We start from the raw sequence: 26,460 nt of genomic DNA on the forward strand, positions 1-26,460 counted from the left end.
TTTTTTTTTTGCTGTTCTGGCACCATATGGGCTTCCTAAATGCGGCATGCCCCCAGAGCAAAATTTGCTTTCAAAAAAGCCAAATGTGACTCCTTCTCTTCTGAGACCTGTAGTGCGCCAGCAGAGCACTTTTCACCCCCATATGGGGTGTTTTCTGAATCGGGAGAAATTGGGCTTCAAATTTTCGGGGGTATTTTCTGCTATTACCTTTTTAAAAATGTAAAACTTTTGGGAAACCAAGCATTTTAGGGAAAATTATTATTCTTTTTTTTTTACATATGCAAAAGTCGTGAATCACCTGTGCGGTATTAAGGTTTACTTTACCCCTTGTTATGTTCCCTGAGGGGTCTAGTTTCCAAAATGGTATGCCATGTGGTTTTTTTTTTTTTTGCTGTTCTGGCACCATAGGGGCTTCCTAAAGGTGACATGCCCCCCAAAAACCATTTGTCGCTCCTTCCCTTCTGAGCCCTCTACTGCGCCCGCCGAACAATTAACATAGACATATGAGGTATGTCCTTACTCGAGAGAAATTGGGTTTGAAATACAAGTAGAAATTTTCTCCTTTTTATCCCTTGCAAAAATTCAAAAATTGGGTCTACAAGAACATGCGAGTGTAAAAAATGAAGATTGTGAATTTTCTCCTTCACTTTGCTGCTATTCCTGTGAAACACCTAAAGGGTTAAAACGCTGACTGAATGTCATTTTGAATACTTTGGGGGGTGCAGTTTTTATAATGGGGTCATTTATGGGGTATTTCTAATATGAAGACCCTTCAAATCCACTTCAAACCTGAACTGGTCCCTGAAAAAAAGCGAGTTTCAAAATTTTGTGAAAAATTGGAAAATTACTGCTAAACTTTGAAGCCCTCTGGTGTCTTCCAAAAGTAAAAACTCATCAATTTTATGATGCAAACATAAAGTTGACATATTGTATATGTGAATAAAATTTTTTTGGGGGGGAATATCCATTTTCCTCACAAGCAGAGAGCTTCAAAGTTAGAAAAATGCAAAATTTTCTAATTTTTCATCAAATTTTGGGATTTTTCACCAAGAAAGGATGCAAGTTACCACAAAATGTTACCAATATGTTAAAGTAGAATATGTCCCAAAAAACAATCTCGGAACCAGAATGATAACTAAAAGCATTCCAGAGTTATTAATGTTTAAAGTGACAGTGGTCAGAATTGCAAAAAATGGCCGAGTCCTTAAGGTGAAAAAGGGCTCAGTCCTTAAGGGGTTAATTCTATACACACCCCTGTTCTTGCAGCTCTAAGCACATGACAAAATGTATAGCCTCACACTATGTAGGAGGTTCAGTGTTGTTTTTACTGCGCTCTTTTGGGGTCATTTGTCAAGTGCCATTACATTTTCAGACCGTTTTATTTCCCTGTTTATTAACCTTTTTCTTTAACTTTTTCTAACATTTCCTGCTGGGGAAAACACGTCAAAAGAAATAGCTTTTATTGTAAGTTTTTTCTGTATCACTATCCTAATATGCTTCTGATTATATGATTATGTGCCTTCCTTTCAGATTTCACAAAGGCGATGTCCTTATTACCACAGCTACAGGTGTGATGTCTGAAGAGGAGGGTGAAAAATGGGGCCTGGTACCTACACATGCATACGCTGTCTTGGATATTAGAGAATACAAGGTTTGATGTGATTGTTTTGTGTTTTTCAGTGTCTATAGTTGATGTACGCCTATCCTGTAAAAATCAATAAGAACCCCTGGTGACAGCCTTGTGCTGCAAAAATGTATTTATCTTCTGTACAAAAACAAAGTAATAATAGGATGCTTAGCGATGTTTCTAATAAAGGGGAAAATTTAGGAAGCTGGGCAAATAAATAATAACAAATGTAACAATAGTTTAACTTTATATTACAGTAAGATCTCCCTTAGGGGACACATCCCAATAGTAGATAGTTTTTTTTTTTTTTTTTTTTTATTCCCCGGCAGAGTCCCATAAGACTTAATGTATTTGCACCCTCCGAATAGGGGACACTCCGGATAGCGGACGCGGACACACCTTATAGGTGACAAAACACTCCCAATAGGGGACAAAATACACCCGATAGGGGACAACCAGGCTTATGTGCCGGCCCTACCTTGTACACGGGGCCGCCGTCAGTGGGATACAGCCAATACATCAGTAAGGGGCCCAGGCTACCAGGGGGCCCTGGCACCTCCTGCACCCCCCTGCAGCAGCCCCCGCACAGAAGCAGAAGACCGCTGCTTCGGTACAATCACCAGCCACATCATTTGCCTCCCTGATCCACAGGATAGGGGATAAGTGTTTGATCGCGGGGGTCTGACCGCTGGGACACCATCCCCCCCGGCGATCTCCTGCACAGGGCCACAGCGGCTGACACATCTCCTCCATGTAGTTCTATGGGAGAGGAGGGGAGACAGCGTTCGTTCGTGCCTCTCCCATAGAACTGTATGGGGAGGGGGCGTACCGTTGACCTCAGAGAGGTCGACGCTACGCGCATTAACCACACACATAAAGAGGCAATGCGGGACCCCATTAGGGAGATTGTGGGGGGTCCCAGCGGTCGAACCCCCACGATCAGACACTTATCCCTTATCCTGTGGATAGGGGATAAGTTGTCTTTTGCTGCAGATGTCCTTTAATCCTCACCTTTGCTAGTTCATTCCCCATTTTTTACCCTTGGTGCAAAATCATCACCCCCTGTTTGCCACCCCCTGTTCCATTTCATCCCACCTGTGACATTTCATCTCCCTTTATCACCCTGTGCCACTTTATTCCCCCTGTGCCAAATAATCCCCCTCTGGCACAGATGGGGTCAAGAGGAAATTATGTGGCACAGAGGGTAAGGGGGGGGGGGGAGGTGATTTGGCACAGGGGAAATAAAGTGGCACAGGATATAAAGGGGGAATGAAATGGTACAGGGGGATAATAAGGGATACATTTAATGGCACTGGGAGATTCTACTGTAATATTGCTTTTATATCGTGTTTTTTTTTTTTTTTTTTTTTTAGGTAACTTTAGTATTCGGTCATTTAGGCCTTTTTCTCAATAGGGGCATCTCTCAATAGCGGACACTTTTCTATTCCCTGTGAGTGTCCGCTATTGGGAGATTCTACTGTAGTTCTATTGATTTTACCATGGGTAGTTGTGATGGTACACATGCCCTTGAGGGTGGCTATTAAAAATTCAGATACAAAATCCTTTATGGATAAATTCAGAATTTCATTTCAGGTAGTAATATCTCACAATTTCTCAATATACATGAATGCTTGGCTTAGCTAAGTTGGCATGTGTTCTGAATAGAGAGTGGTGGGGTAAGCCGCTGTCAAACAGCTCTAGTGACTGCTTATCTCCATGAAAACAAAAGACATCATTTATCAGGGGAGGATCAAGAGACGTTAGGGAGTTTTTCAGTCCCAACAAAAACCTCAGCATTGCCCCTCATATGTCTTATGTGTATGGGGGCCATATCATGCCTACTTTTTTTATGATGATAATTGAACAATTATCTTGTTCTTTTCAAGGTATGGTTGTTCCAGAGGTGAATCACTTCTTAGTGACATTGTGGCGTACATCTTCTTTTAGATAATTGTTTATTTCTTTTCAGACATTACGGTTTCTCCAACTAAAGAATCCATGGAGTCATTTAAGATGGAAAGGTCGTTTTTGTGAGAAAGATGAGAGAAGCTGGACCCCAGAGCTACAAAAATACTTAAACTTTGACCCACGAACTGCCCAAAAAATTGACAATGGTAATTTATCATTGAGACTTCTGAGAGATGGACTGATTGGAGTCCTGATGAACTACTAAGAGGTGTGGGGCAGAGGGGGAAGAAGTGGGGCCTCTGCATATGGTAAGGGGGTGGCAGATGCTATAACTACTGGGAAAGTAGGATGCTACTGTGATTATTAAGGTAGTTAGGGGGGCTACTGTATCTAATGGACAGTGGAGAAGTAAGGACTCTCGAAGTGAGGGACACAATTTAACTTTTTGAGAAGAGGGTGCAGGACACCGTTGTAACTACCAAGAGTACTTCTAATATGACTCTTAGAGGGGCATGGGTTTATGTGATAAGTATGACTAGGTTCACACAATGTATATCAATCACTCCTCAACCAGTTTTCATGGACCTGGTCCTGTAGTGTGCTTTTAAGGAATACATCAGTGTGTGTCTCCTCTAGGAACTTTACTTCAGAGAGGAAACCCACTACTGTTTGCTGTGTGCTAGAATGTTCCACATGGATTACCTTATACATAAGAGATAACATATGAAGATTCTTTTATGGTATCTCTTCTTGGGATTTACATGTTTTTAGTTATTTTGGGCTTTTGTGATACATAAGGAAATGAGTAGGCTAGATATGTGGGTTTAAGTATTAAATCTGTTGAATTTAGAATTGTTAACATGGAGGGCCTCCAAAAAGATTACACAGAATGGCCAGCAGAGGACCCAATACAATCACACAAGCGGTGGTCTGCTGAACTGAACTAGTGGTAAGGATTCTAGAGAAGGAACTCTACCAACTACATTTAACCTCTTAACGACAGTGGGCGTAAATGTGTCTTGATGCAGTGGTACTTAACGCACCAGGATGTATATTTACGTCCTGTACATGATGCGAGCACCAGACTGGTGCTCACATCATGCACGGCAGGTCCTGCCTTTTTTCATCAGCCAGGGACCCGCCAGTAATGGTGGATATCAGCGATCGCGCTGATGTCCACCATTAACCCCTCAGATGGCGTGATCAATACATATCACGGCATCTGCGGCAATGTGGGCGTTATATTGGATGATCAGATCAGATGGGGACAGAAAAAAGAAAAAAAAAAAGGAAAAGATGTGAAAAATCTCTTTCCCCCCAATAAAAATGTGAATTGACCCTTTTTCCTATTTTACTCCCAAAAAGCATTAAAAAAAAAACATAAATAAATATATTTGGTATTGCTCCATGCATAAATGCCGGAACAATCAAACTATAATGTTAATGATCCCATACAGTGAACAGTGTAAACGTAAAAAATAAAAAGTCTAAAATTGCTGCTTTTGGTCACCTCACATTCCCCCAAAAATTTATAAAAAGCAAATGTGGTACTAAATAAAACTACAGGACATGGCGCAAAAAAAATTTGCCCTCTTATCCCTGTATACGAAAAAATGTGAAAGTTTTATAGGTGGTTAAAATAGGGCGATTTTAAACATACTTATTTTGTAAAAAAAAAGTTTGAGATTTTTTTTAAAGCAGTACAATAATAGAAAAGTATGTAGCCATGGGTATCATTTTAATTGTATTGACCTACAGAATAAAGGAAACATGTCATTTTACTGTAAAGTGTACAGCGTGAAAACCAAACCCTCCAAAATTTGCAAAATTGCGGTTTTCATTTACATTTTCTAACACAAATAATAATTTTTGGGATTCGCCGTACATTTAATGGTAAAATGAGAAGTATCATTACAAAGTACAATTGGTTGCACAAAAAACAAGCCCTCACATGGGTCTGTGGATGGAAATATAAAAGTTATGGATTTTAGAAGGCGCTGAGGAAAAAAATTAAAATTGGCCTGGTCCTTTTAACCCCTTCCCGCTATAGGATGTATGCATACGTCCAATCATCTGACACGTTCGCGCAAATGGCATTGTCATAGCGATCTCCTGCACTGCCTTGGGCAGCGTAGGAGATCGGCAGCGGGACCCGCTAGAGCCGCGATCGCGCCAGTCCCGGCAGCATCAATCTTGTTCACGGCATCTATGGTGTTGACAGGGGGAGCGCTTTCCCCCTGTTCTCCAACGGTGGCGCCGCTATACGATCGCGTGTCGCTGTTGGTTGCTATGGCAGCAGGAGGTCAGATCATGACCTCCTGTCTGCCTGCTACGGAAGCCTGTGAGATCCAGCCAGAGGCTGGATCGCACAGGCTGTAGTGTGTGCAGCTCATCAGGTCATACTGTGCTGCAGTACAAATGTATTGCAGCATAGTATAACCTGTAAAAAATTAAATAAAAAGGTCTTCAATAAAAGTATGAAGTGTAAAAAAATAAAAATAAATAAAAAAATGCCCCTTTCCCAATAAAAGTCCTGTATTATCACCAAAAAAGATCAAAAACACAAATCATATACATAATAGGTATTGCCATGTCCGTAATGACGTGTACTATAAAACTATAATGTAAATGATCCCGCACGGTGAACGCCGTAAAAAAAACCATTAAAAAAAAGAACATTGAAAGCTATATAAAATGGGTATCATTATAATCGTACTGACCCACAGAATAAATATAACGTCACTTTTACCGCACAGTGTACACTATAAAAAGAAAAAAAGAAATTTTCCAGTTTTTCACAATATTTTGAAGTTTTTCACAAAAAATGCTGCATGTGTAAACAAAAATGCACCACTTATATAAAGTACAATATGTCACGAAAAAACTTTCTCAGAATCACTCTGCTCAGAAAAAGCATTCTGAAGTTATTACCATTTAAAGAGATACATGTCAAATTTTAAAAAAAGAGCCTGGTCATTGAGGTAAAAAATGGGTCCGTCCTTAAGGGGTTAAAGGTTCTCCGGTGGAAAACTTTTTTTTTTTTAAACAACTGGTACCAGAAAGTTAAACAGATTTGTAAATTACTTCTATTAAAAAATCTTAATCCTTCCAATACTTATTAGCTGCTGAATACTACAGAGCAAATTCTCTTTTCTTTTTGGAATACAGAGCTCTCTGCTGACATCTCTGTCCATTTTAAGAACTGTCCAGAGTAGGGAAAAATCCCCATAGAAAACACATGCTGCTCTGGACAGTTCCTAAAATGGACAGAGATGTAAGCAGAGAGCACTGTGGTCATGATGTCAGCAGAGAGCTCTGTGTTCCAAAAAGAAAATAATTTACTCTGTAGTATTCAGCAGCTAATAAATTCTGGATGGATTAAGATTTTTTTTGAATAGTAGTAATTTACAAATCTGTTCAACTTTCTGGAACCAGTTGATTTAAAAAAAAAAGTCTTCCACCAGAGTACCCCTTTAAGAGTTTAAGAAGATAGAGGTTAAAAAATCATGACTAGAATCTGATATATCTATAATGATTGTAATTCTACTTCTAGGTATTTTCTGGATCACCTGGGAAGACCTATGTCAGTATTATGATGTTATTTATTTGAGCTGGAATCCAAGTCTTTTTAAGGAATCCACATGCATTCACAGGTATGCCACATAACTGGTCAACAAGGTTTATTAGATCTACATTCATAAATAAACTGTTTGTAAAAAAGAAAGCAGTAACCCCTTGCGTGTGTTTACACCCCTTGAAGTTCCATTTTGCTATTCCAACCCGTATTGTACTACTCTGTGGAAACCCTATTTACATGCATAAGGTGGAGAATTTCATTCAGGTTTGACATGAACTTCAGTGCAGGATCCAGACCCAAATCAATGTTAAATCCAACATATGTGAAAAGCCTTTGAATTGGCATCTTTGTTATTGAATATTCTGACCAAATAACAGTTTATTGAAAGGTGACATGTGGTGTTCCCACTGATGGTCAAATTTTACAGTTACAATACAGTAAATTATAATTCTGTATAGCACACACACATATTCCCCAGCGATGTACACAGCTTGTCATAACTCTAATTAGACTCTGTCCCCATTGGGGCTCACAATAAAAATTCTGTATGTTTTTTGGTGTGTGGTAGAAAACTAGAGTACCAAGAGGAAACTCACACAAACCTGGTGTCATCCATGATATGACCAGGACAGATTTTTATTTTATTTTTTTTATCCAATGGAAGTAAAGAATAAAGTACTATGAGGAACTGTATTGAAAAATGTATAACCTGTATAAGAAATGACCATTATTTGCTAAATGTGCAGTACCCATATAAGCCAGAAGGTAATGACTTATAACCCCATGAAGTTCATTTATTCCTAGTAGCCTAGTCTATATTTTATATATAAAAAATAATTTTTGTATTAACTAGCTCAAAAAGGAGTAGAGGGTCACAGACATATGTAATTCACGATGAGCATGATTTAATGCAGCCCTGTATGTAATCCTTATTCTCACATCACACAGACTCCTGCTCATTTGTATCCAGCTGTGACGAGGATATTGGAGATGAGCCGGCTGATTATAATATGTGACACTTGAGTCTAAGCGATATAATTAGGGATGTCACAAGCTTTATACCGCATTTTTCGCCGTATAAGATGACATTTTTCTTCCCCAAAACTGGGGGGGAAAAGTTGGTGCGTCTTATACGGCAAATACACATTAAAACCTGTCCTATCGCGGCAGTCCCTGCGGCCATCAACGGCGGGGACCCGCGGCTAATACAGGACATCACTGATCGCGGTGATGCCCTGTATTAACCCTTCAGATGCGCCGATCAAAGCTGAAGCGAAAGTGACACTAACTTGGCTGCTCAGTCGGCTGTTCGGGATCGCCGCGGTGAAATCGTTGCGTCCCGAACAACTTACAGGACACCGGGAGGGACCTTACCTGCCTCCTCGGTGTCTGCTCCGTGCCGGGATCCCCTGCATGGCTGGCGCTCTCCTTCATCGTCATCACGTGGTCGCGCACGCCGTCCCGTCATCCAAAAGGAGCTGCGTGCGTAGCGACGTGATGGCGGCGACGGAGGGTGAGGCTACCGGGCAGCAAAGACGTTCCGGAGCGACGGAGACACCCCGGGGACGTGGCGACAGCGATGGAGGGCGACATCCAGGGCAGCAGTGACGGGTCCGGAGCGGCGGGGACAGGTGAGTACTACCTCCTATACCAGTGGTCTTCAACCTACGGACCTCCAGATGTTAAACTACAACTCCTGGCATGCTGGGAGTTGTAGTTATGCAACATCTGGAGGTCCACAGGTTGAAGGTTCAGAATCTTTTTTTTCTAGATTTTCAGCCTTTAAAATTGGGTGCGTCTTATGACAGAGCGTCTTATATGGCGAAAAATACGGTAATACGTCAGTGCTTTCTGAAGGGAATAGACTGGAACAGTAGAGAAGCAAAATGGAGAATGAGAAAGTTGAGAGTTTGAGTAAGAGTTTAGTTACTATAGAAATCTCCCCAGGATATGTGATAAATGTGTGATCGCTGGGGGTCCAACTCCTGCGACCCAAAAAGTCACGAGAACAAATGTTCTTTCATGCCCCTTGTAAATGAAGCAGCAATGTGCTTGTGTGATTGCCACCCCTTTCGCTGCCATGGGACAGACTTTATAAATGACATAAAATAGAAAACGTAAATCCTTATCACGACTTTTCTGCTGCTCACTGTTTGCAAACACTTTGTCCAGTGTAAAAAAAACTTTTAATATGTAAGTTCTAAAATTGCAAAATGTGTTTTACAGTACATGGGATGCGAAACAGGGTCCTGTTAAAGACGCTTACAGTCTTGCAAACAATCCTCAGTACAGACTTGATGTCCAGTGTCCAAAGGGTGGAGCTGCAGTGTGGATTTTGCTGAGCAGACACATCACAGATAAGGTTTGTATTGCTGATCACACGTTTTTTGAGTTTACCACATAATGTTGTCCATTCCTAAGATTAATGGGGTTGTCACGAGGACAAACCATTTTTTATTGAATCTAACTGGGCAAGCAGCTGATCGCCATGAGGCCCGCTGCTCCAACACTTATGGTTCTGCAGTTACTGCTGAGAGGACTGCATCTGGCTATACATGCAGGGAAAGTGTATCAATACATGCCTTACATTCAGATCTGTGGCCATCCATGTGATGCATAGAAGTGACAGCTCTTCCCAAGTGGGAGCAGCTCTTACAGAGTAATTCTTAGCGCTAAGTCCCAAATAGGGTATCACTCTCTGTGATGTCCATATCATTTAATAGGACATATGATCACAGGGATATGACCCTTTTTAATAATATTGCATTATTACAAATAAGTGGTATATTTTTATTCAGGTTATTGCATAATCATAGTAGATGCCCAGTTTTGGTCTTTAAATTAAAGTCACTGCCCATTGATAACTGATGTAGGGCACAGCTATAAGCAATGACTGCAGCTTAACTACACATTCTGTTACAATCTGAGGTGGTCTCCACTCCAAACCATGGTGTTAAAGAGGGCCTCTCAATTAATTACTTGTATACCTCCAAAAATACCAATTCCTAAAGATTATTTTTTTTTAGAACTCTGCATTGTGATATTCCTTAATTATTCACCTTCCAAGTATATATAAAAAAAATGGACATTACATGTCTCCTTGTCAACTGGGAGTGTTCCTGCACACTCTGACAATATCCATTGAGACAGGGAATATAATAATGCAAACCCATTAATTTCTTAGTACATTTGCAAGAGGAATTTTATAGGAACAAATTGAAAAAAGAAATGCTGCAGAACAGATAATGCATATACGTTAGGAGAGCAGACAAGTCCTGCAGCTCTGCTTGTTAAGATTGGCCACTGTAAGTTAGCACAAGCTCAGCAAGAAGTTAATATGTGAAGTGTTGGTTTCCATTACAGTAAGTATAGACTAAATGTAGACTACAAGAAACGAAACCATTCATGAGAAAAGGAGGATTTTTATTAGAGTGTCAAAGTTTATTAAGTACTGATCCTCAGGGGCCTTAAAGTGGTTGTCCAGTGAAAAGGATCTTATCCCCTATTCATAGAATAGGGGAAAAGTATCTGATCACAAGGAGTCTGACCACTGGGACCCCCCTTTCTATGGGAGCGCCAGAGATGCTCTACTTGGATATCTTTGGTGCTCTGGTAGAAGTGTTTCTGAAGTTGAGAGCCAGGCCCCGTTCTGGAGATTGGGGGGGGGGGGGGGGGGTCTGACCAATGGGACCCGTGGATAGGGGATAAAATCGTTATACCTGGACTACCTCTTTAATATGGGGAGCCTAGATCTCTGCCATCAAGTTTTTAACAAATGTATCATTAATGAGAATATTGCACAAATTGTACTTCACTTAAAGATTGTGATTTCATTTTTGTCTTTAAAGCTTTACAAGTTGTCTTTTAGTTGCCTCTTTATTCAAGTTTATTAAGGGACGTGCGCTGCGTAATAAATCTGGCACATTTAGGGTACATTCACATGTACAGGATCTGCTGCATATTTATGCTGTATATTTTCTGCAGCCAATTATGCTACCCACTTGAAGTTAATGGGTAGCAAAATGGGCTGCAGAAAATGTGCGGCAAAAATATACAGCATATCCTGTATGTGTGAACATATCCTTATTATTATAGCTGGTGCCTTTCTAGTCCATCCTGAAGAAATCCTCCTCATATTGTTTTGCAGAAAATGTTAGTTACACAATAATATGGGCACACTTTTATAATCCTGAGCATGTCAATATTTAACCAGGACAAAGCGCAGAAATCTGTCCTTTACCAAGTCACTTATTACTCCTCACCTCGTACTTTGTTACATGCCAGAGGATAATGCTGAGACGTAGACCTTTCCTAGTAATTTTAGTTTTGAACAGTTTTAACTTTTTTTTATTTTTTTTTTATATTTACATTTATATGTGATATGTAAGCAGCTGGAGCTGATGCAAATTTCCAAATAAGAAAGTGTTTCCCTATTTAAGATATACGGCTTAAGCTACAGATCAGTTTTTAGCCTTCAGTGACTTATCTATCAGAATTACAGTTTCATAAAAGAAGCACTGATAAAATGCCTTGAACCCACACACTTGCTTATCTGATTATCAGTAAAAGACAATGACAATTGTTAAGACTATGAAACTTGCTTGAGGCACATTCTCCTGAGAAAGGACATAAACAGTTCCCCATAACACAGTTCAGGCAGCAGTTTCAGTGCAGAGGAAACAGCTAATTTAATAACAGCATCTACTCCTTTCTCTTCAGCGCAAGTCCTTCTTTTGGTTTTCAAGAGGCTCTAGTAACTCACTGAGGGATCAGTTTACATGATGCCCTTACAAGCCTTTGGAGAGGGAGGGGTAGAGGAGTGAGATGACCATGGGAGTGATTGGAAAGGGCCATAAGCAAAAGGAGACTGAAAAGAGACTACACAGACTTACTGTGGGTATTTGATTTGACCACAGTGCTGAATTCATAGCCTGCTCAGTACTGATTTATAATGCCTCCATGCTGCCACTGCTTCCTATGATGTACTATATAGAGGAGTAGGGTCCCCTCTTCTTCTGTGTGCTGTGTGTGGGAGACATCCTAGCAACTAATCTCCACCCCTAGTTCAGGGACAAATGAAATTTGAGATTGAGCCTACAGAGCAGAACTCTGGTGAGAAATGCCAGAAAAAGGGCTACTTCTAATGTACACACGTCAACTTAATGTGAAAAATTAGATGAAACGACAAGTACTCTTTGGGTGTGCATGAACAATTAAAGGTGTAAGTAGTCATTTATTAACACAGTACCAAAATATTTATGCTTATTTTTTGTAGGATGACTTTGCACAAAATCGAGAATTTATTACACTGGTTGTTTACAAGAATGATGGAAAAAAGGTTTACTACCCAGGTGAGTTGTACACTTATAAATATTCTCCACCTACAAGTTAATACTCGGGGGAGTAATGTTTCTCCTTTTGAAGGCCTCCAATTGGTGTAAGGATTCTTAAAGGCCAGGCTGTGCTTCCTTGGAAAGTAAGCTCTCCACCAGAAGGAAGAAAGCAGACTGTCTTGTGCCACCTATTGGATTTGGCTTTCCTGTAAGTCAAACCCGTTAAAAAGAGTCTTGAAACATAGTTTGGGATTTCAGCCAAACTATGTCTGCAGGAATACTAATTCTCCGTTATAATGTGGCAGTAAAAAGTGTGGTACGCATATTGTCAAGCCTTCAAGCCCTCTTTCTACCTTCAGTACCAGTTTGTACTGAGTAATTTGAGACAGACTGGTTGCTAGAGAAACTTTGGCATTTCTAAATAAAAGTCGGGAATCTATTTAGGAAAAGTAGGAATGGGCACAAAGGGACTACAAATTTCTTCATTAGATCCTATAAATAATTTTAATCTGGATCCCATGGCCCCTCCTCAGTATTATTTGTCTGGCTGTATGACAACTGGCTGTAGCAGGAAGCTGAGGCAAGATGAGCATCTAGCTTCATGTGAAAAAGTGCATTGTCCCTGAGGTTGTAGCGCTGGGGCCAATAGCACTGCTTATCTCTGCAGCCTGCAAAGACCCTGCACTACTTTATGGTTGCTGTACACCAATAGTTTGCCTAATGATGGAGCACATGGTGTGTTACTGACCACTGGTAATATACATGGGTTTTCTAAAATAATGTAGCTGTGGTTATTGGTGCAGGGGTACTTTACTCAGGTCATGTAAGCACAAAATGTTTTAAGCATCATAGCTATGTGACCCTTATTATGTCTGTTCTTATAAATGTTAAACTGAAACAGTACAAATAAACCAAATAGCTGTGGGATGTAACATGATATTTTTATCCCTTTTTAAGTGTTGTGCAATACAAAATGATAACAAATATGTGGGTGTTTGGAAGTTTTTCATGATTTTGTATTCCTTTCTTTTGGTTACATAAACTAAACTCTGAGCATTATACCTATTGCCACTTTATGAAATGCTTTACTGTTGTATCTTATAGCTGATCCTGCACCATATATTGATGGAATACGGATAAACAGCCCTCATTACCTAACAAAGATTCCGCTGACCGCTCCCGGAACCCACACATTTACTTTAGTAGTGTCTCAGTATGAAAAACAGAACACCATTCTCTACACACTCAGGGTAAGTGCAAAGACATCAGTTGTGTGGGGTAAATGAAATGAAGAACAAAAAAATCCAAGAAAAAGCATACATTAAATGGTAACGTTAATTGGACATGAAAGAAACAGGGTAATAAGCACAATGGAAATCCGCACAATATCAGTGAAACCTTAAATCCTGGAGCTGTGAGGAAACTAGAATGCAGTAATTGTATCTGACAATTAGTGTCCCAAGTGATAAAGACATAAGTGTCATTTTGACGCTAGCTAAGTATAGTAGAATACAGTATGTGATATGGCTATAATGCAAAAGAGATCGCTCTATCGGACACAATGCCGCGTCACATAACTGGGAACTTTGACATATATGTAGTAAGGAGCCCCAACTCTCTAATTCACAAAACAGTGGAGAATGTCTGTATATTACACGTCCATAAACCATGGCTCCTGGTCATCTGGGGAAACAGGACTGAAAGATAAAGTTTCTGGCATATCCTGTTTGATAGAAAATAGCAGAAGGAACAGAAGAAAGAAAAAAAAACAAAGAAAGAAAGGAAAAGTGGAAAGGGGCGTACTGTCGGGGAATATCTTCGACACTAGGGCCTAATATGTAGGAGAAATCCTCTCCCTAAGGCCTCCATTTTGTCATAAGATATATAATAATTCATAATTGAGTCATGCTATTATTAGTATGGTCAACAACAATATTAAAAATATGATGACCGTTATGAATTGCCAAAAATATACAAAAATGCAGTTCACCATATCTGGGCCCAACTATTTTCCCAGATATGCATTCTAGGAAGTAGTTGTAGAACTAACTTTTGCAATATAATAAAATAATACTAAAGTTATTATAAATATGATATGCGGGTTTATTGGTTATAATTGATTAGCATAAAAGAGTAATATAAACACCATGATATAGATGAGTAATTTAAAGAATGTCAATGACACAATGTCAGATAAAAATACTGTATATATGAAGTTTAATTAGTAACATCAAACGTAGTCACAGAAGTTGGTTAGTTTAGATATTTTATCAGTATTACTCTGAAAAGAGAACCTCACATCAAATGGGCATCTAATCTCTAGATATATAAAATGGTGTTATGAATATTACTCCACCCATTTCTAACTCCAACTATCTCTGGTAGTAAGATACAGTACTGATATAAGAATTAGAAAGACTTAAATTAAGTTTCCTTGTGGGAATTGTTATATCATGTGGTGGAGCAGAGAAAGATCCCATAGACTATGTTATATGCAATATGTGATTGCATTGATCCCACAAGATATGCCCCATTCATCTGCAGTAGAAGGAGGTGTGGCTTATAAACTAACTTTGCCATGTCATCATGGAGATTATATAAAGCCTGTTCTGCTAATCTACAAATAATTCAATCCACATTAAAAGAAGGTAATTTAATCAAATAAGAAACCTGTGTATCTTACCGATAGTATGCAAAGTTGCACTTCTGGATAAACGAAAGATGGCTGCCTGGGGTCCATGAAAACGTCTATAGTCATAGCCGGTTATTAGACAAGAGAGGACTATGGGAAAATATTTTCCCCCTGACTCTTCATTGCTCCGCCCCTTCAGGTAGCTTCTAGGAACTTCTGTGAGGGATCTTGTGATACTTCTTTGATGGGGATCTCTTCCTCCCCTGTGTCTCACACATGTTTTTAACTTGTTCCTTATCTTAAGCATCCACCCAAACAAATGTCATCCAATGATTATTGGGTGGGTGTGAGAATTAATGGTTAGCTGCCAAGTCATGTGACTAGACCCTGATCTACATAATCTATAATTGGTACATAGATATGAATGGCATGTGACTATATTATGGCCACTATAATCACCTGTATGATCATCAAACATTTTTGTCTTTCTAACCCAGTATAATAAACATGGATTACCTTCTCAGCCATCTCAAATAGATGACTTGAGATAGACAAATAGAACAGATACAGATACAACCAATTGTTATCCATCCATTTTGTAGGTACAGTGTAGTCCAAAGATTCACAAAAAAACTATAGCTTTATAATGAAAATTATATACAGTAGTGCAAAAATGATATTAGCTGTCCTAACTAGGACTAGGACAAGGGAGTCTAGCTGGGCTATACAGACAAGTATTGAAACAAACAGGTGCATAGCAGGAAAAACCCATCAGTAAAAGTCTTATCAAGAAGATCAAATGACTCCTTCCAAATGGCCAAAAGCATCAAATTCAGCATAATAATGTTGACCTTGACAATGACCTCTGAGATTTGACGATCATGGGACTTCCATGTGGTCGCTATATGTGCAGCAAGTTAAAAAGAGCATGGAGCAGACCATAAGGCCTATCTCCTAGTAAACAGACAGATGGACATTTAGAATAAGGGTGGTCTATAATAGCAGCAATAATCACAACCTCTGAAACTGAGAGGAAACATTTGGAAATATGGCATGAAAATACAAAGGAACATTAAAGTTCTGCACAGAGCTTATTAAGGATATATGCCAGCTACCGTTACTGATTATTGTACAACAGTCACGCCATCTGTCCAAAGACAAAGACATCCTCCTCCCATTGAAACATAAAAGTAAATTTTTGTGCAAGCGGAGGACTATTCAGAATAGAATAAAGAGATAATAGAAGAGGATACAAAGATATTATTTCAAAAGGAAAATATTTAAAATGTACACATCCTGATACATCTGGGGCATCTGTCACTTGATCTTTGGTTGTTAAACAAGCCACACAGTGTAGTAGGGGTTAAAAAAAAAGTGACAGCTATACAGTTGTTGTTTTGTCTTTGGTTGCTTTGTCATTTAAAAAAAATGCTTTTTATCCCATCACGGAGTGTCGGAGAGGTGTGGCCTCAGAACCGAATCACATAAATACAGCAACAGGAACTCAAGGTCCAATTTTTCTGAGTCTAAATAGTTCCCCACCAAAAGCTACAGAAACAAATCTTAGAAAACTGGAGTATTGTGGTAATGAAATATGAACTGTAAATTTAATTATTTATTAGTAATCATTAAAGGCATATGACCTGTTCAAAAAAGATACCACATATTGTCTTTGTGCATCAGTTCAGAAGGTTAGTATGTCCCAGGACCGTAGCGTCTGTCTCAGATACATCATGTCCTCTACTGTGATTGACACACAGGGCTCGTCTGACCACGGCCCTGTGTTGTTTGCACAGTCATTGTTGTATTGACAACTGTTTGTGAGTATGCGAGTGTTTCTCAACCTCATTCGCATACTCAATACACATTGACGGCGCATGTGCAGACAAATTACCGTATTTTTCGCCCTATAGGACGCACCGGCGTATAAGACGCACCCAATTTATAGGTGCAAAATCTAAAAAAATAAAGATTTTGAACCCAATAGTGGTCTTCATCCTGCGGACCTCCAGATGTTGCAAAACTACAACTCCCAGCATGCCCGGACAGCCGTTGGCTGTCCGGGCATGCTGGGAGTTGTAGTTTTGCAACATCTGGAGGTCCGCAGATTGAAGACCACTGCATAGGAGGTAGTACTCACGTGTCCCCGCCGCTCCGGACCAGTCACCGCTGCCCTGGATGTCCCTCCATCGCTGTCGCCGTGTCCCCGTCGCTCCGGAACGTCTGTGCTGCCGGCCGGGTATCCTCGGTCTCCGTCGCCGCCATCACGTCGTTACGCATGCCGACGCACATACGCCACGACGTGATGACAAGGAAGGAGAGCGCCGGCAATACAGGGGATCCCTGAACGGAGAAGATACCGAGGAGGCAGGTAAGGTCCCTCCCGGTGTCCTGTCAGCACTAACCCGGCTATTCAGTCGGGCTGTACGGGACCGCTGCAGTAAAATTGCGGCGGTCCCGAACAGCCCAACTGAACAGCCGGGTTAGTGTCACTTTCCCTTCAGACGCGGCGGTCAGCTTTGATCGCCGCGTCTGAAGGGTTAATACAGGGCATCACCGCGATCGGTGATGTCCTGTATTAGCCGCGGGCCGCAGGGACCGACGCGATAGGGGTGTATTCGCCGTATAAGACGCACCGACTTTTTCCCCCCAGTTTTGGGGAACAAAAAGTGCGTTTTATACGGCGAAAAATACGGTACACAGGGCCACCTTGGCCAGGAGAATTCTGTGTGTCAGTCACCAGTAGGGGCAGGTGTGACCCTGGACCACGCCTTTCTGACACTGTGGGATGGGATGAAATAAGGTAAGCAAAGAAACAAAGGTGTGCCTGCCATTAGAACTGGATGACCAGTTTAACTTTAACTTTTATAAATGCCACCAGACTAAATCAGTAGCACGTAACCCAGGGGAAAACTCAAACTTTAGGAGACATCTTAGACCAAGCTTGTTATACCAGTCCTTGTTTTTTCTGGAGAGCTGCTGTGAGAAGAAAATCCAGTATACCTTTTCGTGTATCAGTAGATAAGTTTGTGCTACTTTGCGACAATATAAAGTGTGCAGAGACCATAATCTGGATATTCTAAGAATAAAAGCCAAGCATGAAGTTGAATGGTGGATGTTGCCATTACTTGGACAGCGGAGGTCCTCTTTTAAATAAGTTAAATACACTGATTCTGAATCTGTAGTGTTTTCTTTCTATTCACTTGCATTCCCGTTATGTAAGCCTGCAAACGCAAAGTCTTAGGCATCTGAGCTTAGTAGTCCTCTCTGTGCAGCAGCATGCTCAGTTTATTGGCTTAAAGCGGTTGAATGTTAAGTGGGTAGAAAGATAAAAATGACAGATTCAGAATCAGTGTGGGGGATTTAGAAACATGTGCAGAGGAAAAATGGAGTTGTTGCCCATAGCAACCAATCAGATTGCTTCTTTAATTTTTAAAGGCCTCTGAAAATGAAAAGATTGGTAGCTGTGGGCAACTGCATCACTTTTCCTCTGCATAGGTTTTGATAAATCTTTCCCAGTGTCTTTTAATCTATATACTGATTGCTGTAGTTTAAAGGGGTACTCCACCCCTAGACATCTTATCCCCTATCCAAAGGATAGGGGATAAGATGTCAAATCGCGGGAGTCCCGCCGCTGGGGACCACCGTGATCTCGCTGCTGCATCCGGCATTCGTTTAGAGTGTCGAGTGCAGCCCCAGGCTTGTGACATCACAGCCACGCCCCCTCCCAGTGACAGCACTCCGGCGCTGCACCCGACGCTCTAAACGAACGCCAGGAGCCGCAGGGAGATCGCGGGTGTCCCCAGCGGTGGGACCCCCGCGATCAGACATCTTATCCCCTATCCTTTGGATAAGGGATAAGATGTCTAGGGGCAGAGTACCCCTTTAACCTCTTCAGGACATAGGGCGTATGGATACGCCCTGCATCCCGAGTCCTTAAGGACCGAGGGCGTATCCATACGCCCGTGGGAATTCCGGCCCCCACCGCTAGCCGGTTGGGGACCGGAGCCGGATGCCTGCTGAAATCGTTCAGCAGGCATCCCGGCATATCGCCCAGGGGGGTCATTATGCCCCCCCATGTCGGCGATCGCCGCAGATCGCTGGACAATTCAGTCCAGCGATCTGCGGCGATTCCGGGTCAATCGGGTCTCCGGTGACCCGGTGACCCGGAATTACTGGCTGTTCGGGGCCGTCTCTGACGGCTCCGAACAGCCAGAGCCTGCAGGGGTGAGGTGGCACTCGTGCCACCTCACGATCGCCCTGATTCGTCGGCCGGATTACCGGCCGACCAATCAGGGCGCCTGCTGCGGGTGTCACTCCCGCACCCGCTCCGCCCCTCTTCCGGAGGACGTGAGCGGGTGCGGGAAGACGACCCCCGGTGCTGGGGACCCCGATCCCCGGCGCCCCTGTTGGGATCGGGGCCCCAGGAGCAGCTGCGGCGGCGAGGGACAGTCCAGCGATGAAGCAACAGCAGGAGGTGAGTTACAGCCTCCTGCTGTTGCTTAGCAACAGCTCCCAGCATGCAAAAAGGGCATGCTGGGAGCTGTAGTTATGCAACAGCAGGAGGCAGACCACCACAACTCCCAGCATTCCCTTATGGGCATGCTGGGACTTATGGTTTTGCAACAGCTGGAGGCACATTATTTCTATGGAAAAGTGTACCTTCAGCTGTTGTCTAACTACAACTCCCAGCTTGCACAAACAGCTAAAGTGCATGCTGGGAGTTGTAGTGGTGCATCTGCTGGTTGCATAACTACAACTCCCAGCATGCCCGTTGGCTGTCGGTGACTGCTGAGAGTTGTAGTTTTGCAACAGCTGAAGGCACACTGGTTGTGAAACTCAAGAGTTTTTTTTTACCTAACTCAGTGTTTCACGACCGGTGTGCCTCCAGCTGTTGCAAACTACAACTCTCAGCAGTCACCTTACACCATGCACCGTACATGCTGGGAGTTGTAGTTTTGCAACAGCTGGAGGCACACTGGTTGTGAAACACTGAGTTAGGTCACAAACTCAGTGATACATAACCAGTGTACCTACAGTTGTTGCAAAACTACAACTCTCAGCAGTCACCGACAGCCAACGGGCATGCTGGGAGTTGTAGTTATGCAACAGCTGGATGTCCCCCCCCCAATGTGAACGTACGGGGTACACTCACATGGGCGGAGGATTACAGTAAGTATCTGGCTGCAAATTTGAGCTGCCGCAAACTTTCTGCTGCAGCTCAAATTGCCAGCGAGAAACTACTGTGAACCCCCCGCCCGTGTGACTGTACCCTAAAAACACTACACTAACACAAAAAATAAAATAAAAAGTAAAAAACACTACATATACACATACCCCTACACAGCCCCCCTCCCCTCCCCAATAAAAATGAAAAACGTCTGGTACGCCACTGTTTCCAGAACGGAGCCTCCAGCTGTTGCAAAACAACTCCCAGTATTGTCGGACAGCCGTTGACTGTCCAGGCATGCTGGGAGTTTTGCAACAGCTGGAGGCACCCTGTTTGGGAATCACTGGCGTAGAATACCCCTATGTCCACCACTATGCAATCCCTAATTTAGGCCTCAAATGCGCATGGCGCTCTCACTTTGGAGCCCTGTCGTATTTCAAGGCAACAGTTTAGGGTCACATATGGGGTATCGCCGTACTCGGGAGAAATTGTGTTACAAATTTTGGGGGGTATTTTCTGCTTTTACCCTTTTTAAAAATGTAAAATTTTGGGGAAAACAAGCATTTTAGGTAAAAAAAAAATAAAAATTTTTACATATGCAAAAGTCGTGAAACACCTGTGGGGTATAAAGGTTCACTTAACCCCTTGTTACGTTCCCCGAGGGGTCTAGTTTCCAAAATGGTATGCCATGTGGGTTTTTTTTTGCTATCCTGGCACCATAGGGGCTTCCTAAATGCGGCATGCCCCCAGAGCAAAATTCGCTTTCAAAAAGCCAAATGTGACTCCTTCTCTTCTGAGACCTGTAGTGCGCCAGCAGAGCACTTTTCACCCCCATATGGGGTGTTTTCTGAATCGGGAGAAATTGGGCTTCAAATTTTTAGGGGTATTTTCTGCTATTACCCTTTTTAAAAATAAAAATTTTTTGGGAAAACAAGCATTTTAGGTAAAATTTTTTTTTTTTTTTTACATTTGCAAAAGTCGTGAAACACCTGTGGGGTATTAAGGTTCACTTTATCCCATGTTACATTCCCCGAGGGGTCTAGTTTCCAAAATGGTATGCCATGTGGGTTTTTTTTGCTGTTCTGGCACCATAAGGGCTTCCTAAAGGTAACATGCCCCCCAAAAACCATTTCAGAAAAACGTACTCTCCAAAATCCCCTTGTCGCTCCTTCCCTTCTGAGCCCTCTACTGCGCCCGCCGAACATTTTACATAGACATATGAGGTATGTGCTTACTCGAGAGAAATTGGGCTACAAATACAAGTAAAAATTTTGTCCTTTTACCCCTTGTAAAAATTCTAAAATTGGGTCTACAAGAACATGTGAGTGTAAAAAATGAAGATTGTGAATTTTCTCCTTCACTTTGCTGCTATTCGTGTGAAACACCTAAAGGGTTAAAACACTTACTGAATGTCATTTTGAATACTTTGGGGGGTGTAGTTTTTATAATGGGGTCATTTATGGGGTATTTCTAATATGAAGACCCTTCAAATCCACTTCAAACCTGAACTGGTCCCTGAAAAATACTGAGTTTGAAAATTTTGTGAAAAATCGGAAAATTGCTGCTGACCGTTGAAGCCCTCTGGTGTCTTCCAAAAGTAAAAACACGTCAATTTTATGATGCAAACATAAAGTAGACATATTGTATATGTGAACCAAAAAAAAAAGTATTCGTAATATCCATTTTCCTTACAAGCAGAAAGCTTCAAAGTTAGAAAAATGCTAAATTTTCAAATTTTTCATCAAATTTACGGATTTTTCACCAAGAAAGGATGCAAGTATCGACAAAAATGTACCACTATGTTAAAGTAGAATATGTCACGAAAAAACAATCTCGGAATCAGAATGATAACTAAAAGCATTCCAGAGTTATTAATGATTAAAGTGACAGTGGTCAGATGTGCAAAAAACGCTCCGGTCCTTAAGGCCAAAATGGGCTCCGTCCTGAAGGGGTTAAGGTTGGGTTCTCTTTAAAACAAATATTCACTTTTGGCCTTTTACAGTTTTAGGAAACTTACTGCATGCAGGTAATGCCTGATGGTTTCTTGACACTTTAATTGGAAGTATAGAAGCATGTGCAGTGACACTTTCTTGTCAAAAATGATGACATAGGGAGTGTGTGACAGAGCCGGAGAAACACCACCTGCCTTATCATTGGTTCAGGCTGCTGTTATTCCCTTGCAGCTCTGCCTTCTCAGATTGGCTGCTGTGTTTCAACACAAGCCCAACTCCAGTTCATCAGGAAGTCAATAAAGAGCTGATTTCTATAACTCTGCGGGTAGTAAGATCATAAACTACAGATCTTAACACCATTGGGGAAATGAAGATTATTAAGTAACTGCCACACAAAATACAAAGGTGTATGAGCCTAAGTAGGTAGGATAGTGAAGGGTCACTTCTGATAAGGTGAATCTGCTGAAACACCAGAGAATGTTACAGGCAACCGCACATTGAGGTATTATGTGGGACCCTTGAATTGAATCAGCAGCGTTCATGTATAATACATGGTTGAAGGGAAGCTACCCAAGTGGGAGCTGCACTCTCCATCAGCTCTCTACTCAGTCTTTTGATTTCTTGACATACAGACGCCTACATTAATCCAGATATTGCAGGCAGTTGTGTACAGCTGGGGATGTTTTGTGACCCGGTACTTCTAGGCACTGGGTTGTGTGTTTACATAGTCACTGTGTTTATTCATAGAGTGAAGAAAATAACATATGTTCTGTTCATGTCCGATTTGTCTTAATAGGAAGCATCCTGTGACCTGAAACAAAAACTCACTCAGTGTTATTGGTTTTGTATTGCAGGTGTATGCAGCTTGTAAATTTACATTTTCCAAGATCCCAACACCATATACAATAAACAAACGGGTAACAGTGATGTGTCCAGTATGTTACATTGTACCACTGTTGATACTTTTTATGGTTCTAACAAGTGTATCTTCTTCTAGATTAATGGCCAATGGAAAGGACATAGTGCAGGCGGCTGCGGTAACTTCAGAGATACCCACAAAAATAATCCCATATATCAATTTAACATGGAGAAAGCTGGACCGTTACTGGTTGAGCTCAGAGGACCAAGGTGTGTTATTTTGTCTTCGAGTTGACTATTTTCTTAGTTGCATGAGTTTCAGAAAAAGAAATTGGGTGTGAAAACAGCTGGAGGTCCAGTAGCCATGGTTCAGTCATTGCTGTGATATTGGGAATCCTTCAAATCAGATTTCATGAACATCTGGAAATTATAAATCCAGTTTAGTATTTTTCAGTAACCATATTGTGGTAATAAATCCCCCATACAGCTTTAGAATTCCCAACATCAAAAGCCCCCGCTCTGCACATAAACAATGGAAACCCCCAGTCTTCTTGTCCATGTATTTTAACAGAGAAGTGATCACAGAATACACATACGTGAGCACTTCATCACAACAAAAAAATCTTGCATTGCATGAATCCTGCATACATTCTAATTTATAGTTTTTATAATTCTAAGTGAGGTTCTGTAAAGAACATTTGTTGGGAGCTCATTTTGAGACTTATTGCTACAATTTCACATTTGACCTTGATCATACAGTGCTAATAAATTGTCCCATGTATGAGGATATCCAGAATATGAGGATGCTAATAAGTATTGATTGAAAGATTAGAAGGGTAAGAATAAGGTGCTAAAAAGAAAGATAAACCAGCGAATGTTCTTTAGAATAGACTAATAATAGAAAATGTAGATCTAATCCTTGTATTCACTTTGCAGGCAATACAGCGTGGGCTTTGAGCTCATAACTGTGTCCACATCTGGAGATCCAGGACCATCAGGCTTCCAGAAGAAGAGCAGCGGTGATTACAGGTATCACGTGTCTTACATCACAGGCAAAATATGCATCACTAAAACCTATACTCATAGCTATAGAAACCTTGCCAATGCAGCACCATATAATGTTACAGTACAGTTCCTTGTAAGGCACATGCTTTCCACTAACCAACCAGACAGGCCAGACTCTGCACCAAACTCAGTAAAGGAACAGGATTTAGGGTGCGTTCACATGCTAGTAACTAGCAGCGGGTTTCCCACTGTGAAAAATCTGTTGCGAGTTACGCTACCATTCATTTCTACAGGTCCGCTGGCAGTCTGCAAATCTGACACTATTGCAGACTGCCCGTGGACCTATTTAAATGAACGGTAGCGTAACTCACAGCGGGAAACTTGCCACACTAGTTACTAGTGTTTGAATGCACCCATAAATAGGTTTAATTTAACTAGTAGTTTCAATAAGTGAACCTCCCCTCACTAGGATGTGCCACGTAGGTGATGCGGGACCAAGGGTGCACCACCAAGTGTTGCAATGATATCAGTAACAATCTTTATATTGAGGACATAAACCTAAAGCATAGATGCAGACAATAAGGGGATTTATCATTGGTTTTAGCCTATTTTTGTGGTGTCAATTTGTCACACAGTTTTTCTCAGATGCTGTTTAGAGATTTTTCTTTGACTTTTATTTAAGAAGCTTCTTCAAAAATGGCGGAGCTATAGCATAGCCTGGTTTACTTTTTGCAGTAGTCAGGAATTTATCATGTGCGATTGTCACACAGTTTGTCACAGAGCCCTCAATTTTTCACAAATCTACAGCAGCCTAAACCTGTCTTACAAAACTGGCAGTGGACAGCAGTATTAAAAAGTCGCACATTTTGTCACATACCGTATATACTTGAGTATAAGCCGACCCGAATATAAGCCGAGGCCCCTAATTTCACCCCAAAAACCCAGGAAAAGTTATTGACTCGACTATAAGCCTAGGGTGGGAAATATATCATCCCCCCCCTCCTGTCATCATTCCCCCCCCCCTGTCATCAGGCACACCCCCGTCATTAACACATTTTATATTATCACAGCCTGTCATCATCCCCCCCTGTCATCATCCAGACCACTGACATCATTCCCCCCCCCTTCGTCATCACTGCCTGTCAATCCCTTCATCAGTGGTCTTCAACCTGCGGACCTCCAGATGTTGCAAAACTACAACTCCCAGCATGCCCGGACAGCCATCGGCTATTCGGGCATGCTGGGAGTTGTAGTTTTGAAACACCTGGATGTCCGCAGGTTGAAGACCACTGCGGCCTTTGTCATCATCCAGCCCCCCCCCCCTCCTTTTAGTTTTCTAATCCCCTCCCCTCAGTGGGAAGGAAGGGTCAGCTGGTCCGGGCCATCTATGCTGCAGGGACCGTCCGGTGGGGAGGGTTAGTCGTTCCGGGCTGTCCATATTCACCGGGAGGCCCTCTTCTCCGCTTCGGGCCGGCCCCGGTCTAGTGACGTTGCCTTGATGATGACACGCAGGGACGGGCAGTGGTCTTCAACCTGCAGACCTCCAGGTGTTTTAAAACTACAACTCCCAGCATGCCCGGACAGCCGATGGCTGTCCAGGCATGCTGGGAGTTGTAGTTTTGAAACACCTGGAGGTCCGCAGGTTGAAGACCACCAAGAAGGGATTGACAGGCGTAGAGTTCACTCGAGTATAAGCCGAGGGGGGCGTTTTCATCTTGAAAAATCGTGCTGAAAAACTCGGCTTATACTCGAGTATATACGGTAGGTTAAAAAGTTGCACAAAAAGTCACAGAGGGGGCTCCATTAAAAAGTGGAGTATTAGAGTAAGAAATGGGATCAGCACCATGTGATACATTTGGTGCAGGTACACAGTTTCTACTAGACAAATTAAAAAGATGTGCATCTACGCCACTCTTGATGAATTTGCCCCCAATGTCTTACTTTTCTCTCTCCACAGATGTGGCTTCTGCTATCTGGAAATAGACAATGTACCTGGAGGGATTTACAACATCATCCCCACTACATTTTTGCCTGCACAGGAGGGCCCCTTCTTTTTGGACTTTAATAGTGTAATACCTATCAAAGTGTCACAGCTCCAATGATGAAGGAAATATGGCTTACTACTTAAGACATTTCTCTGCAATACAATTCCACCTTAAAGGAGAATTCTAGCAGGCATGGTGTTTACATGATACAGCACTAGATTATCATACACAGCTTTTAAGTACTCCATGAAGACCAAGCAATCTTATGGAAGGGAAGGGTACTGCTGTGAACATGCAGTATAAAGGTCTACTTGAATATTTTATTGGTGAATTTCATGTATAGCCTACAAAATAAATATTTTTTTCACCACCAAACTGAAATGCTCTGTATAGAATAAATTCCATAGATAAGA

At 41.7% G+C, this 26,460-nt stretch overlaps 1 protein-coding gene across 6 annotated transcripts in view; it reads left to right on the forward strand.

Moving 5' to 3' along the window:
* CAPN7 (calpain 7) overlaps positions 1-26,460 on the forward strand; it is a 74,539-nt gene extending 48,079 nt beyond the window's left edge. For 3 of the 6 annotated variants that reach the window (XM_056520682.1, XM_056520684.1, XM_056520683.1), the window contains 10 exons: positions 1,531-1,651; positions 3,597-3,741; positions 7,089-7,188; positions 9,339-9,474; positions 12,388-12,463; positions 13,550-13,695; positions 23,054-23,116; positions 23,197-23,327; positions 23,994-24,086; positions 26,020-26,453. In XM_056520682.1, the coding sequence (XP_056376657.1) occupies positions 1,531-1,651; positions 3,597-3,741; positions 7,089-7,188; positions 9,339-9,474; positions 12,388-12,463; positions 13,550-13,695; positions 23,054-23,116; positions 23,197-23,327; positions 23,994-24,086; positions 26,020-26,164 (1,156 nt within the window). In that variant the 3' untranslated portion in view covers positions 26,165-26,453. Of the gene's footprint in view, positions 1-1,530; positions 1,652-3,596; positions 3,742-7,088; positions 7,189-9,338; positions 9,475-12,387; positions 12,464-13,549; positions 13,696-23,053; positions 23,117-23,196; positions 23,328-23,993; positions 24,087-26,019 lie in introns of all 6 variants that reach the window. The other 3 variants (XM_056520686.1, XM_056520685.1, XM_056520687.1) reach the window with 2 other exon arrangements.

The sequence above is a fragment of the Hyla sarda genome, chromosome 5 (genome assembly GCF_029499605.1).
Source record: "Hyla sarda isolate aHylSar1 chromosome 5, aHylSar1.hap1, whole genome shotgun sequence".
Classification (NCBI taxonomy): domain Eukaryota; kingdom Metazoa; phylum Chordata; class Amphibia; order Anura; family Hylidae; genus Hyla; species Hyla sarda.